This window comes from Pelecanus crispus, chromosome 3 (assembly GCF_030463565.1).
Source record: "Pelecanus crispus isolate bPelCri1 chromosome 3, bPelCri1.pri, whole genome shotgun sequence".
NCBI lineage: Eukaryota > Metazoa > Chordata > Aves > Pelecaniformes > Pelecanidae > Pelecanus > Pelecanus crispus.
The window spans coordinates 94,819,443-94,835,018 of NC_134645.1; the positions used below are offsets into that span (position 1 = coordinate 94,819,443).

At 38.9% G+C, this 15,576-nt stretch overlaps 1 protein-coding gene across 1 annotated transcript in view; it reads left to right on the forward strand.

Moving 5' to 3' along the window:
* The window catches only part of ELOVL4 (ELOVL fatty acid elongase 4), a 31,018-nt gene that overhangs the window by 13,926 nt on the left and 1,516 nt on the right, over positions 1–15,576 (forward strand). Inside the window, exons 2-4 of the mRNA XM_075708135.1 lie at positions 3,081–3,268; positions 6,550–6,630; positions 13,825–13,996. Of these exons, the coding sequence (XP_075564250.1) occupies positions 3,081–3,268; positions 6,550–6,630; positions 13,825–13,996 (441 nt within the window). The remainder of the gene's footprint in view (positions 1–3,080; positions 3,269–6,549; positions 6,631–13,824; positions 13,997–15,576) is intronic.

The window sequence follows — 15,576 nt, forward strand, 5'->3', positions numbered from 1 at the left end:
ATTGATATGCTTCTGTTTTGGCCAGGTTGTACTCCAGAATTGAATTGCCTACTGTATTCCCTCTCATACAGGCATTTTGCCTTTAAAGTGTAATTACTTGTACTAGGAGAGCTCAGGCCCCCAAAATTCCAATCAGATAGGTTCCCTGGGCAGCGTGTTAGCTGTCTGTATCAATGCTTTCTTGCAAATACTTTAAGATTTATCTCTGAGATGTGGTGGCTCACAGAATCCCTGTGCAGGCGGAAAGTAACAGGCTGAAACCACGATACAGGTATGGAAGTGTAATGGCAGCTGCCCAGGTGCTCTTATGTTGTTGTCAGAGTTAATTAAATATGTCTCTTGGTTTTCTCCAGTTAAGTTCTTCAATTTGTAGTATTTGTGGAAAGTAGGTGAAAGAATTGTTTACAGTGCTGATGAAGCCTGAGGCAAAGCTCACTTGCAGCTGGGCTTTCATAAAAGTTGTCCCTTTGTCTTTCCTTTCACCTTCTATTGAACCCTCATTCTTCCCTCTAGAAACCTTTGTCTCCTGCCACAAAAAGAAATCTGGAATAGATGGTTTCCTATTTTCAGCAGTGGGTGGTAACGTTCAGCTCCTGGGTAAAATTCAAATCTTCCTTTTTCACATTTTTTGTATTGTCACTTTAGCGTTCAGCATGCCATGAAACACTGGGTTAGAAAATAGAAGACAGATTCTCTAATATGTCCTTCCTTCTTTATATTGCTTAGTGCAGGAAGGCTGGGAAAGCAACCAGGTCTCTTGCCGCACCTGCTCTTAACTTTGTGCACACTACGGTGTCTGAAGTGAGATGCTGATTTGATTAAAGCATGTCACACATTGGCTATTCCCAGATTTGTCTCTTAATTAAGAAGTGACGCCTTTGTTCTTGCTTGGTGGAGGTGAGTCTTTGCCCATTACTTCATATCAGGTGGATGATGAGGTTCTCCATTCCTCTTGTCTTTTAAATGGTGTTATCTTTTATTTTTAAATTCAGATTGGTAGAGCAATTGCTGAAAGCAAGCAGGAAGTAAAGTGTAAGGGAGATAGCAGTGTAATAATTGCAACACAGCAGTGTGATTTCAGCTTCAACAGGTAGCATTCTGTGAGGTCTGGGAAATGGGGTTGTTCCTTTACATCCCAAGACACTATACAGTACCATAAAGCAATCACTCTCACATTTTGCAGAGAGTACATTATATTGTAATAGAAGTGTCTGTTCCAGGGACTTGCTGAAAAGTAAGAGGTAACTAACTGTTTTCTCTCACTTTTCTTCAGTTCTGTTTCACTGCCTGTGTTTCTACAGCCAATCCGTCTGATTTTTTTGCCATTCCTCCCTGTACTCCTTGCCTTATCTTGCCCTTGGCGTCTGTTGCTGGCTGCTCCCAGGCTCACAAGGCTGACTCCCATCATTCTGGAAGCATCAGCCTTGCTGGAGGTTTCCATGCATTAGGATGACTTCTCTGTTCTGGTATTAACAGCCATAATGGAAGCAGCTAGGCTGGTTTCTCTTTCTTCTTTTCCACTTCTTTTTAGGTCTCCTAGCATCTTGCAATGTGCAGATCAAGTATTGTTAAATCAACTGGAAGCAAGAAGAGTCAGTGACGTGCACACTGTTGTTCTGTAGATCACAATATGTGTTGTTTATTAGAAACAGGGAGTCTTATGAAATCTGTTCTTAAAACGAGATTCTAATTTATGATCTTAAGGGCAACCAAGGAAACGAGAAGGAAGTGGAGGAGGAATAATGGCAATGCTGTTCTGTACTTTCCTCATTGCATCAGAGGTCCTCATTTTGTAGATAAGAAGGTGTCCTAACTTACCTGTTAGTATGCCTGGGATCAGGAATTAATTTATGGTATAGGTTTCTTTCACTGTCTTTGGGTTACCATGAAGAAAAGCACTTCTCCAAAAGAAACTTGTCCTCTAGGTAAGCCTGTGGGCAGCCGTGTTGCTGTTTGGGAGTTTACCCACAAATGACTGAAGGCAGGTGTTTTAGGTGGCTGAGCTTCCCAAGGACCCCTGTGGTGTGATTTCCATCAGAACTCCATCCAGCCTAAGCATCTGGAAAATAATCCAATTAGTATTGTAGAGCTGTGCAGTATCTGAAGTATTGATAGTTATGGAATAGTTGTAGATATGGATATGTTACGGATATATATATGGATATATAATATGGATAGTTATGGACCGTTTTTTATCTCTTGCTATAACTAGAGATTAGCCTTCATATGGGGTGCGGAGGGACACACTGAGTAAGGAGGAGGTGTCACTGTAGTTTCTCCCTTCTCTCCACTGTAGCAGAGCCATCTTCTAATCCTAGATGTCACTGGTTCATTGGGCTAAGAGTGCTTTTTTTGATAAAGATCCAGAACTTAATATAGCATATTCTGGGCCCTAGAGTATGTGTAACTCTGGATCCCATGAGTGACCGAAGGAGACTGTAAATAAAACTTTTGTCTCCTATATGGTAGCACAGATTACTCTAACTGGAACCATCCCTTTAAACTCTTTTATTTAGTTGTTTTCCAGTAACATTCTTAGTATTGTCTGAAACATATGAGACTGACCTACATTAAATAGCAAAGGTACTTGATTAGCATTGTATAACCTGTATAAAATTAATTGGAGGCTTCTTAGTGCCTAATTTTAAACTAATAAAAACTATTATTTTTATCAGTATTTTGCCAAATTTGTGTCTCTTTCATTTGCAGTGGTGTTGAGTATTTGGTTATGTTGCTGCTGCAGTCACTGTTCATCATAAGCAAAATTGGGTTTTGGGGCATTAGTGGGTTGGGTTTGGGCTCATGTGATTCTGTTTGCTTTATTGTTTTGGATTGTAGAACTAGACAATAGAACTTGCATGACATAATGAATCTCTGTGTGAGGTAATGTGATATAGTGGGTTTTTTTAAAAACTGTTTTCTTTAACCTTCCTAGAAAGAATGAGTGTATTGTGTTTCTACTGTCTGATGCAGCTATTCCAGGAGAGAATAATACTTAAGAAATGCGATGCTTAAAATGATGATGACATGTATTTTGTTCAGACCTTGTTGACTCCTTCTGTTTGCTTCAACCCCCCCAGACAAACGTGTTGATGATTGGCCCTTGATGCAGTCTCCATTTCCAACACTGACTATAAGCACTATTTATCTCCTCACTGTCTGGCTGGGCCCCAAATGGATGAAGACAAGAGAGCCCTTCCAGTTACGTTTCCTGTTGGTTGTTTACAACTTTGGAATGGTTCTACTCAACTTCTTCATTTTCAAAGAGGTGTGTATGCCCTCTTGCAGGAGGGAATTCCTATTTAAGTCTGAGGGTGTCTACAGATTGCAAAATGAAAATAATCTTACATATTCATGATGTCTATTGAGGGTGAATGTTTTGCACAGACTCTTTAAGCTGAGTTTGCCTTTGATGTGAGTATTTCTGTAGCTAGGTACGTTCTGTTTGAGAATAAATGCACTAAATGAGTTTATAGAGAGAATTTGTGTACTAGCTATTCCAAGCTCTTCTTAGATTTATGTTAGTGCAAATACTGGACAGATTAACTAAAATCCGTAGAGATTTAACACTTTTTTTTTTTTTCTTTTTAAGAATCTGAAGGGGTGTCGGAATGTATCTTGTTAGAAATTGAGCTGTTTGTTCGTGCCTTCAGTGTGTTTATCACTTTTAGAAATTCAGATGTCCATTGTCTGTAGCAAGGAAAAGTATCTTGTCTGTAAGTTATCTTTTAGAATAAGAATAAAAATGAAGTGAACTGTATCTTTAAATAAGAGAATACAGCCTTCTAATATTAGGTTTGCAATGTTCTCAGTGTGTTAATTTTAATAAATTTCAGTGTTGCCGCATTTCTTCTTTGTTAGGTTTTCTGTACAATGCTCTTTAGCAGCAGCTAAGTGGGTTTACTTTAACAGTTTGATAATCATTATTCAAGGATAGCTGTCCAGAATATAGCTAAGGAGTAGTTTTGCTGCTGTGACTTTGCTCATATGGATTGAGAGTCTTCTTCCTGGAAGACCTCGGATCATAGATTTACAAAATCTGTTTCCAGAAGTAAGGAAATGAACAGAGCAGTTAAAATTACAGCATTGCAGAACTCTCTTTCTGGCTGGTCTGTTCTGTACTTTTGCCAGGAAAGCATGGCACATCTTAATGATGATCTGCATATTGACCCTTCCCCAGAGCTTCTATAACAAAATCACTAACTGATTTCAGTCTTTTTTTAAGACATGGCTCAGTAAAATTTTAGCCATCACACCTCAGTTGTCATTTTGTCTAAATTGTTTCCTTGCACTATTCAACTAAGTAATAAAATAGTACAGGTACAACAGAATTTAATGCTGACACCCAAGGATGGTTGTGGGAATGAATGAAATCCAATCATCTTGGCAGGTTAAAACTGAAACTCCTCTGAAATGAATTCTGCAGTGTTTTTGCCATGTCTGTCTTTTTCACTTACTCTCTTAAATTCGTTTGAATTATACCAGACTTGTAGTCAATTAATTTTTAAACCTATGTTGCTTATAGGGTAACACATGTGTTTGCACAGCATTTCCAAATCACCAAATTAACATAAAAATGTATGGGACTGCAAATACATGTTTGCTGCTGATAGGCTGAAGGCTCATAATTTTAGACACAGACGGAGGTTCTAGTTTCCTGCTATTTCAAATGGTAGGTTGTTTTTCAATGGAAGTTAAGGCTATGGATACAACATTCAAAAGGAAGTGTCTTTTCTTGATCTTAGAGACTGACAGCAGGAAAGTGTTTAAGTTTCAGTTGTTCCATTTAACCAGGGAACTTCTGCTTCAATCCACGTGAGGTTTACAATACCAGTGTGCCACTGTTGTAATTTGCATGAGTAATGTAATAGTGATGGGTTAATGATACATAGTTTGTATTTGTGAATGACTGTAAAGTTTCTAAGTATTGCTCAGAACAGAATTTGAATGTGAAATGCCCTTAAATGTTATTTAAATAATCATCCTGATGACAAGCTGTATTGTTCATCTGTGGTAACTTATATTAAACTTGTCAGTCCATAAAGTACTGCTAGGCTGTCTAGTCCAAGACTCCTATACGTTGGACTCAAGTTCAGATTCAAATCAGGAGCAAATTTTGCTTAGAACATGCAGAAGTTGCAGACGCGTAGCCCCTATTTTGCCACAAAATCTTGAATTTCTTCTTCTACTTTGAGGCAGTCTGGTGAAGTCAATTTACTGCCTTTTGCCAAGTGAACCTTGGTCAAATTACCCAGTAGGTCACAGTAGAGATTGGTTAGTTTCTGTAACAGTGAACTACATTGTTCACTGCTCTTCTCCGATATTATCAAATGTGCTCATGCCTGTGTGGGACCACACTGCAGAATAGTGGTGTTACAGCAGTTTGTAAATGGACTTGGATATGATGCAGAAGGAGTTCAACGTCTTTCTTAGGATCATTTCTGTGGGCAGTTCTTTCACTTCCTTCCTTAACAGACATGTGCAGCAAGTAAGTCCAGAGTTTCACAAGGTTTTGTATGTTTGTATGGTTTTATCTGAATAACACTTGTGTCTGCATCTGTCTGCACCCCTAGTGCTGTGCGCAAGTTGAGATACTGAAGTAAACTTGAGTTCAGTCTAAATAAGATGGAAGTCAGGTTAGTGGTAAGAACAGTCAGAGCCTACCCATGTTTATTTTGGAGAGCTTTTTGTGTCACCCTTCTTTACTTTTACAGCTCACAATTTACAGGTTGTATCTGCTCCACTGCTGTCTTTTTTGATCCTTAACAGGGTAGGATTACCTGGCTTTAAACAATCTTGGATCATAACATTTAAGAATGTCAAGATTAGAAGTATTGCTTGAACCTTGTACAGCTCTAGGCAAGTGTTCTTTCCAATGGGAACTTGCTCAAAGTTCAAGTTTATCTTCTCCTGTTCAGGTTATTGCAACATGCTTTATTTGGAGCAGACCTACAGGAGCACTTCATGTGCTTTAGGCCATTTCTGTTGACACGAAATGGGGAACTTTGCTTCATCCAGTTTCTCTCACTGTGCTTTATGGGTGCTCAGCATTGGCTCTTCAGGTTTTTCCTGGATTTTGATTGGTATACTGGTTTAGGAATAGTAGATCCAAATTATCTAATCCCTGTCTATTGGAGAGAGTGCTCTCTAATCCATCACGGGACTAGCGTTTCTGTCATTCATAGTGAAAGCAATTAGGTATTTTCTGTTTCTGAAGCTAGAGCTGTCAGAGGGAATGCTCATGTTTGAATAATTTAAGGTCATACTGGAATTCTTACTAATCTGTACAGGGCTCTAATTGTCTGGGCAGATACCTGCAGGGAAAAATGAGTACTTTCTTTTTAATTTACAAGAAAAAATAGGTACTGTGTAACAACAGATTGTTAGAACTAAATATTGGCTTTCTTCAATAGTATTCTCAGGACTGATAAGGATATTTTAAATATTTCTGTTCAGGTAAGTTTGAAGTAGCAAGAAATTTGCTGATAATTGTTACGAACATGTTTTATGTAGCATCTTTCCCCTCATGTATGACTTTAATATTTTCAGCTGTTTTTGTCATCAAGAGCTCGAGGGTACAGCTATGTCTGCCAGACTGTGGATTATTCAGATAATGTTTATGAAGTTAGGGTGAGTATTTCTTTTTTGTATTTGTATATGAATGTGTGTAATATACAGCACTACATGATGGTTTAAGTCTTGTCTGAAAATAGTGTTTCCAATGATCTGCTGTCAGCCATGACTGTGTCCTGTCATATTCACACAGATTGCTTCAGATTTGACTGCATTGCACATAGCAGGTTTAATCAAAGTGCATCAGAGTATTTGCATTAACTTTCATCTGACTGCTACAAATAAGGGTAGTCTTAAAGATACCATCCTTGGCTTCATCTGCAGTTGTACAATCCAGGATAAACTTTGTAGACATACTTTGGTTCCTGGACCTTGCTGAAGTTTATGATACCAGGGTAACCACAGGAAAGGTGTAGTGTTCTAGCTAGATCAAAGGAAGTAAGATTTGTCAGCATGTACTGTGGTTGCACTTCACTCATACTGGTGAGGCAACTTTTTGTCTCCTTTACCCATGTTTGGCTTCATGAAGTCTTGCTGGCTTCTGGCAAATGTATTATCAGTACATTTCATTGCGGAAGCTTAGATTTCAAATGTGTATTTTTTGGAAGGCATTCAAATTAAAATCAAAGTGAAGATGCTTGTTAATTTCTGTAACACTGTTGATTAGCTCATGTACTTTTCTTCTGGCAGAGCTGACACTTGAGAATCTCTCAGCTGTTCTTGCAAGTTTCATCTACAGATTAGAACATGTTCCTGAAAATGTAATGAAAGTGTGTTATAAATATTAAATGTATTTAGACTATAACACATTTTGAAAAATGTCTGTCTACAAGGTGACTGTTCATGGGTAGTATTACTCAAAAGCTCACACACATGGCAGAGGTGGTAGTGAGAAGGATAGGTTTGAGTCTTACACCTTATGTATAATGGGTGATACTGCAGAACAACTCTGTGTGTTTTTGTTGGCCTTATGGTAGTCGCCTGTCTTTCATCTTTGCCAATACTCTGCACTCACGATTTCAGTCACTAGAATACTTCTGTTAATAATTTTGTTTAAAAACAAAATCTAGCCAAGTATAACAAATGCTTGACAGTTTTTTCAATAGATAAGCAAAATAGAATGCCCTTGTACTCAGCTGGATGACATTGAGGACTGGTATGGCATATATTGAAGGAATTTTTACAATAGCTAAGTACAAGAGATAATTACTTTTAGTATGCAAAATTCTGTTTCATAGCCTCACTTTTAGGCGCATTTGTTTGTGGGAGGCTGTGCAGGGGTCAGACCTGCTGAAAAGAATTATCTTCTGTTTTGGTCATTATGACAAAGCAAGCATTATTATACAATGAAATAAAGGCAAAATGACCTGCACAATGTATTTATTGCATATGATGTGTCCAGAAAAGAAAGCTTGCTTTAGCAATATCTACTCTTTGGATTTCCTGACTTTTTAAGGTTTTTTTGCAAACTTACGGATTTGCATAAACTTTATTTCTAAAGTTTTAAGTTGTAACATGTTCAGTTTGCAACTGAGACAGTTGAGGAAGCAGGGAAAATTGAGTTCTCCCAAGTTGTTGCAGCAACTGTATAGTGTGTTATCAGTCAAGACCCTTATCTTGATCATTATCCAGTAGGTCTTCTGAATGAATTCTCAATTTAGGTAAATAAGCCACAAGTAGAAAACTACACTTTCCAAAAGTATACTTTGTCTAACTAAAGAGTCTAGGATATATTTCTGGCCTGCTTTACAGTGTATCATGCTCTGCATTTAGAAGGTACGTTGTTGGTTTTTGATGCTGTAGGACAAAAAAACCAAAACCTCTTCGAGATTCCTTTCACCATCATTTTTCTTTAATATAAACCTGCAAAAGCAATTTTAAAATGTAAGTAAATGTCGGCTTCTTTTTGCAGTTTTGAGTTTAGAATTGATAAACCTTGTATTACATCTCTCACACCCCTTTAATAGATCTCGATACTAAATGTCTAGTATCTCTTGGCACCAGGTTTTCTCTGAAGAGGAATGCTGCGCTGCAACAGTAGAATTAATTACACATGCAATAACTGTATTCATAAAAGAATGAGTAAATGAGTCCTGTATTAGTCAGATAAAGGAGACTGTGAGTGACTCAAATGGAAACAGCACTGAGCACGGAAAGCATTATTGGAACATGCTCTGGAAAGCAACAGCTTCTTATATGACTTTATTGTGGGGCTTAGAAAGCTGGAACAAATACTGAGAAATGTGAAACTAATTGCATGCGGTGGTCTAAGTAGAAACTTAGAAGCCCTGGTATGACCTCTGTTTCTGTCTTTTGGGGAATGTGCCACTATGATGTTGCCATGTAGTGGCCCCTTTTGACCAAAGCTCATGCTCAAAATGAGGGGTCAAGAAACTATCCTTTGTTCCTCAAGGGAGTACAGAGAGCTGGTAAACGGTTCCAAAAAAAAAAAAAAAAAAAAAGTTTGGCTATCCTGGGTGCCAGAGAATGTCTGTCTTCTCCTCTCCAACCCACATCAAGACAGTAAGCCAATGGTGATTTCAAGGCAACAGTGTAAGGGCATGTGGTGTCACTTCCTCTGTATAGTCTAGCAACACCAGTGATCTGCAGCTCACAGCCCTCTTAAGTCAGACATAGCCTCTTTGTTTTGCCAGTTTTTAAGGGGGTAGCCTTCCATGAATTTGTCTGTACGCTTGCTTCAACTTTATCAAGCTTCTGGCTTTCACTGACAATTAATTTGGTAGTTAGTTTACACATAGTATGAAGAAGTTGGTCCTCCTACTTAGTGTTTTGAACCTACCTACACCTGTTAATCTCATCCAGGTTCCCTTGGCTGTTGTTCTGCAAGAGGCAATGGATGACTGGAGCAAGCAGGGATGGAAATTAGATTCCACAGTTGCAGGGGAAGGAAATTAGATTCCACAGTTGCAGGGGAAGGAAATTAGATTTCACAGTTGCAGAAATAAACTCCTTTCTAAAGGACTTATCTTCTGGGTGTAGTAGATAGCCATCTTACTGACTGCTGGCAGGAAGTTGGGTGTATTTTGTAATTGGTTATATATAAAAAAAAATATTCATAGTAGAGAAGAAAGAAGATGGGGAAGAAATCCCCAAGAAGGGATTTTGAATGATGCAGCTGCATCTTGGAAGAACTTTTTTTAGTTATAGCTTAGGAGTCAAAATAATAAATGCAAAGGGCCGAGGTGTTAAATTCATGCTTTGTAGTACTCCTTTGAAGCTCCAGTATTTGGAGTGAACAATTTCCTAATACTGTATAACTTAAGGCATGTTAGTGTCAGTGAGTAGTCACTTTCCCCTTCTGCTTACATTTGTGTGTCCTTGTTTCCCAGGTCAAGGTTCATCTGTTTTCATAGAATCATAGAGTGCTTTGGGTTGGAAGGGACCTGTTGGAAGATCATCTAGCCCAACCCCCCTGCAGCGAGCAGGGACAGCTTTACTTAGATCAGGTTGCTCAGAGCCCCATCCAACCTGACCTTGAATGTTTCCAAGGATGGGGCCTCCGCTACCTCTCTGGGCAACCTGTTCCAGTGCTTGACCACCCTCACTGTAAAAAATTTCTTCCTTATGCCTAGTCTAAATCTGTCCTCCTTTAGTTTAAAACCATTACTCCTTGTCCTGTCACAACAGGCCTTGCTAAAAAGATTGTCCCCATCCTTCCTGTAGGCCCCCTTTAAGTACTGAAAGGCTGCAATAAGGTCTCCCCGCAGCCTTCTCTTCCCCAGGCTGAGCAACCCCAACTCTCTCAGCCTGTCCTTGTAGGAGAGGTGCTCCAGCCCTCAGATCATTTTTGTGGCCCTCCTCTGGACCTGCTCCAAACAGGTCCATGTGATTTTATTAGCCTTTCTGGAGAGCTGAGAATTAGGAATCTGGGGCTGTGTGAATTAGTTAGCTCCTAGTTTAAAGTGTGCTGATCATAATCATAAAGCTAAGCTATGGTTGTCTTTTGTATTGTAACTGTAATCTGCATTGTTTGTATTTATGTCTAGAGCTTGAGTGGTTTCCTCTTATGAAATAAATATAATAATTTACTTTAAACTTCTGTGAAAAGGGAACTTGACTTAACAAAATAGACTTAATGGTCCTGTAAACAGAATTCTATAACTGAAGCAGGGAAAAGAGTTCTCTTTAAAAGCCACTTTGATTTTTTACATTACTGTTACCTTATAAGAAGTACTTGTCCCTTCAAAACCCTTAATGGGTAACTGTCTCCAACCTGAAATGAGGAAGGAGGGTGCAGGAACAGCGTCCCATGTTAAAACAACCCTCCATTCCAAAACCCTGCAGCAGGCAGAGGTCATGGGATTGGACCTCTTGTTGACCCCCTTAATCCTTGGCTGTAATGTAATCTTTCTGTGCCATCTGTTGTTTTAACAGACTTAGACTGGAGCATATGAAAATTGCCAGAAAAGGTATGGTTGTGACTAGTATTATTCATTTCAGGAATATGCCTTTTTAATGCATATTTCCTTTTAAGCTAAATATTTCTTTCATGTTGTGTCCAAAGAAAGGCTACAGGTTAGGTCCTAACTCCTGATGCTTTGCAGAAGTTTAATAGTATCCATCTGCTCCTGACACAGCTTACATATTGGTGTATTGTTTTACTTTATTTCTGCCCTCTGTCACTGATTGCATGCATGGCCTTGGGCAAATGACTTAACATCTGTTTCATTTTTTTCCTGCATCTATAAGCTAATGATAAAAACATCTGCGTAAGTCATTGAGAGCACTGAAATAGATCATCATTATGCAAAACCTATCAGCTTTGAGAATAAATGCTAGTAAAATTTGGTGATAGGAAGAGAGCTGTCAGGCAAAAAAATCTATAGGAACACAAAAACCAGCAGGTATAATCCTGCAAAGAAATGGAGGCTATTTTTGTTCTTAAGTGATGGGAAGCATTTTGATCAAAAGTTCAGCTGATTTTGATCCATGGGCTGTAATTGCTTTCTGTGCAAGGCAGGTGGAATTCAAAAGAAGAGGAATGAGGCGTGTTAAATGACTTGTCCAGGAGCGTATAGTGAACCTGTGGCATCTTGGGCATAAAACATAAGGGGGTTTGTTGGATTTTTCTCCACTTACATTTCGCTCTGTGTCATACAGTAAATTGGCTATTTGCTTATTGGCTATTTGGCTTAGTGTTCCACTGTTTCTTTAAGAAAATGCACATTGGCTTTATAAGAGATTTTACAGCAGTTTGCTTGTAACTGATCTATTGATTCTTTAAAAGTTTCTTGGGAGGAAGGACCTCTAAAGAGCTTCACTATTGTAGTGCTGGCTTGTTGTTTTATGGATACAGTCCAAAGTGTTTGTTGTTAACTCATGAGATTAAAAGATGCTAATCTTAATTTATTTAAGAGATGCAGCTTTAGCAAACATCTGTAAAAGGTGCTGGACTGTTATGCTAATCTATGGGTGTGAGACAACGCCTTGATGTGGATGTTACTAAACACCTGACCACCTGTCCCAGAGGCAGAACCGTACTGAATATCGAGCAACATACATTTTATATATATATATATGATACATATATTGATGGTTCTTGCAGCTTGCCTGTGTGCCTGGGAACTCCAAGATCTGTAGGAGTCACTTTTCTCTCATTAAACCTCTCTCCAACTTTGACAGATATTAGAATCTTTTTATACAAAATTGACAAAATCTGGCTCCTCTTCCTGAGACCTGAAGTAGGCTAAATCACATCCAGAGAGTGAGAAGTGTATTCATTAATGGATACGTAGAAGCCTGCCGTTTGGCAACAGTAAGTTGTGCAGTCCCTTTGGGAAACTGCAGAGTCTGCAATGCAGATCTGCAGCACTCTTCTGCTCCTGTGCTGCTTTTTTGCTTCTGCTGTAATCTCTCCTAAAACGTTCACCAGACCAATTATGGCTGTGACAAGCTTGTTCTGAGGCGAGATGTGTTCCTTTCCCACTAGTTTGGAGAGGTGCAGGTCTGTAGCATTGTTCTGTACTGCTCATTCTCCTGATTCCCCTTTCTCTCACTTACGTAACAGTATGTATGTATTTGGGAAGAGAAGTTACTGCTGTCTTAACTTTTTCTCTTCTGTCTCCCCTGGGGACTGAGGGGGTGGTGGGGTTATTTCACACCATGTTAAGGTAAGAAAGCCTGATTGCTGTCAGAAGAGTCCTGAAAGACCAGGTGAACTTCTTACAAATAGGTGTGTTGTGTCATTGCCTGCTCTCCTTGCTGGTGGTGCCATTTCCAACTTTTTTTTTTCCCCATTCTCTGTGTGAGTCACCATCTGGGATATGTTCTGGTCCCACCCTTGCATAATGAGCTAGATGACTTACGATGTCAGGAACTAGACTTGTTGCTATGCTTTGGGATCTGGAAAGCAGTCATCCCCCTCCACCATACCCCTGTATCATAGTATTAGCAAATTGCTATGCAGAGCTTCTGGGCTTTACCTGGTACAACAATATCCTAGTTTCAGCAGGAAGCCATATTCATGTTGCATCTTGGGCAAGATCCACTGTAACGGGTGGATTAGAAAAAGAATTTTGCGTGTGTAGCACTGCCCTGTTGGGTAGCTGGGTTATATCTCTGCAGCTGGTGTTGCTCCTGTGGTCTTGTTTCTTCTGTTCCCTGAATGGCACAGAGCCACTGGAGGAATGCTGGTTTCCAGAGGCAGGGGTACTGAGCAGGCCAGAAGAAGCTAAGGAGAATATTACCCTAAGGGATGTGAAATCTGTACTGCACCTAGCTTGTAAGAATGATTTGGTATCTTCCCACCCATCTGCCTGTGGTACCAAAAGAATTTTATATAAGGCTTCAACCTTCGCAGCTTCATTTTATCATAATGTTTCTGCCTCGTTGTTCTGACTGCATCAAAGTGTTGCCTCATTAGTGCAGGAAGCCCTGTGGTAGTCCTCTCCCGCAAAGCTTAGGATAGAGAATGAGGACACAAACTGTCCTATGTTTAACTGGGAAACTGTTTAGAGATGGCAAAGCTTTTAATTATGTTAGCTCTTTTTTATGGTTGTGATTTGTGAGCAGTAGACTCAGAACAATACTTCCATGTCCAGAATAGATGAATGGAGTATTGTTTTTGTTGTTGTTCTCATACCGTTAGATATTTGATGACTCCACCTCAACATTTACCAGGATTTGGGGAAGGAAGAGGTATCCTCCTCTTGCAGCGGATCAGTAGAGAGAACTTTATTCCATTCAACTTGGAATCACTAAAATTTCTGTGTTGTCTTTTTTTCATTGCAGATAGCTGCTGCTTTATGGTGGTATTATGTCTCTAAAGGAATTGAATATTTGGATACAGTATTCTTCATCCTGAGGAAGAAATTTAACCAAATTAGTTTCCTTCATGTCTATCACCATTTCACCATGTTCACCTTGTGGTGGATTGGTATTAAGTGGGTTGCAGGTGGACAAGGTGAGTTCCCTTCCTCCCATACCCTTTTGACTGGACACAAGGGAGAATTATTATTGTTTGGAATCAATGAAAAAAAGTTTTCATAGACTTAACATTATAATATAGAAGACTTTAAATAGCACTGAAGCAGTGCAGTAGCTTTAATGTGTACAGTTTTTGTGCATGGGAAACGTGGGGGAGGAAAAGATAACAGGGCAATAATCTAATGAATTGCAAAACTTTTTTTTTCCTCGTGGGCATCAATTGCAAGCCTGAAGTTCTGTCTTCAAAATTATTCTTGTTCTGTATGAAATAGAAAGATGAATATGTCTTGCCTAACTTTAATTTTTGCAGATACAGAGAACTGCAAAATCTAATTGTGGGCCACAATCTGTGTGCAAATGTAATGAAGTTAATGGAGATGTTAATTTGGCATTATATCTGAGTTTGGGGTTTGCTTTCTTTTTTATAAAGAGGCATGTATAAAATTCTGAAACATTCCCTTGAAGGTGAGCCAATAAATCTGTCAATTAACTTTTAAAACTTATTCATAATGACACAAGTCTATAATTCATTATCAGCCTTTTTTTTCCCTTGCTTTCTTTCTAAAGCCCCCATCAAAGAATTTTATTCCATTGTACATGCCACATCTTCCCTTGCCTGCATTGTACCCTTGTTCCTGTTGTTTTGCCTTGTCTCCCTCGAATTATAAGCTCTACAGAGCTGAAGCTTCAGGGAAAATACCCTGTTTTGTTTGTAATATGCTTTGTAGGCTTAAGACAGTGAGAATAACTTACAGTAAACACCAGACCAAACTGAGATTTTGGGGTTTTTTGTCAAACCACACCCATACTTAATGCACGGGGGTTTTATGCTCTCATTTACTATAGATATCTTGTACTGAGTGGTTACTTATATTGAAAAGAAGAAATATTTAAAATTAGTATTTGTGACTATCCTTTAATTTCTCCCAAATAATCTGCAGGATGCAGGTACTCAACCAGACATTTCATGATCTTTATTGGCTACTGCACCCATAAAATAAGTTTATTGGAGACTGGATGCGTACTTGTAGTCTTACTTAGAAATCCCCTGGATATCTCAAAATGCCCTCTCCCTTGTTGCCTTTTTAGACTTTTATTGCTAAATATCTGCAGTTTTCAATACAACAGTTGCAACTGTTTCCAAATTTATTTCAAGTTTTGGTGTTCTTGCACTGCCTCTTAGTTTCTAGCCCCTGCAAAAGGAAAAGCAACAGTTGCTCTTCTGCATTTATGTAGTGCTACTGCATAAGAGTGGATAGACATATGTTTTCTGTTTTCTAATTGATAGCACATCGCTTACATAGACAGATCTATTATAAACTAGACCCTATTATAACCAGCTGGGTCTAGACCACATGGTCATCTGAGCTGTTTCATGTCAGCAGCTATTGTGTATACTGCCCTAATCTTCTACATTAGAGCCTTTTGAGTCCCTCTGGCAGTGTAAGAATACCTTAAGATATAATTTGTTTCTGTTAAATGGCTGCTAATCTTGACAGAGCAAAGAGATCTTAATGCAAATACGAACTGTAGTCTTCGCTTTCAGCGTGGATCATT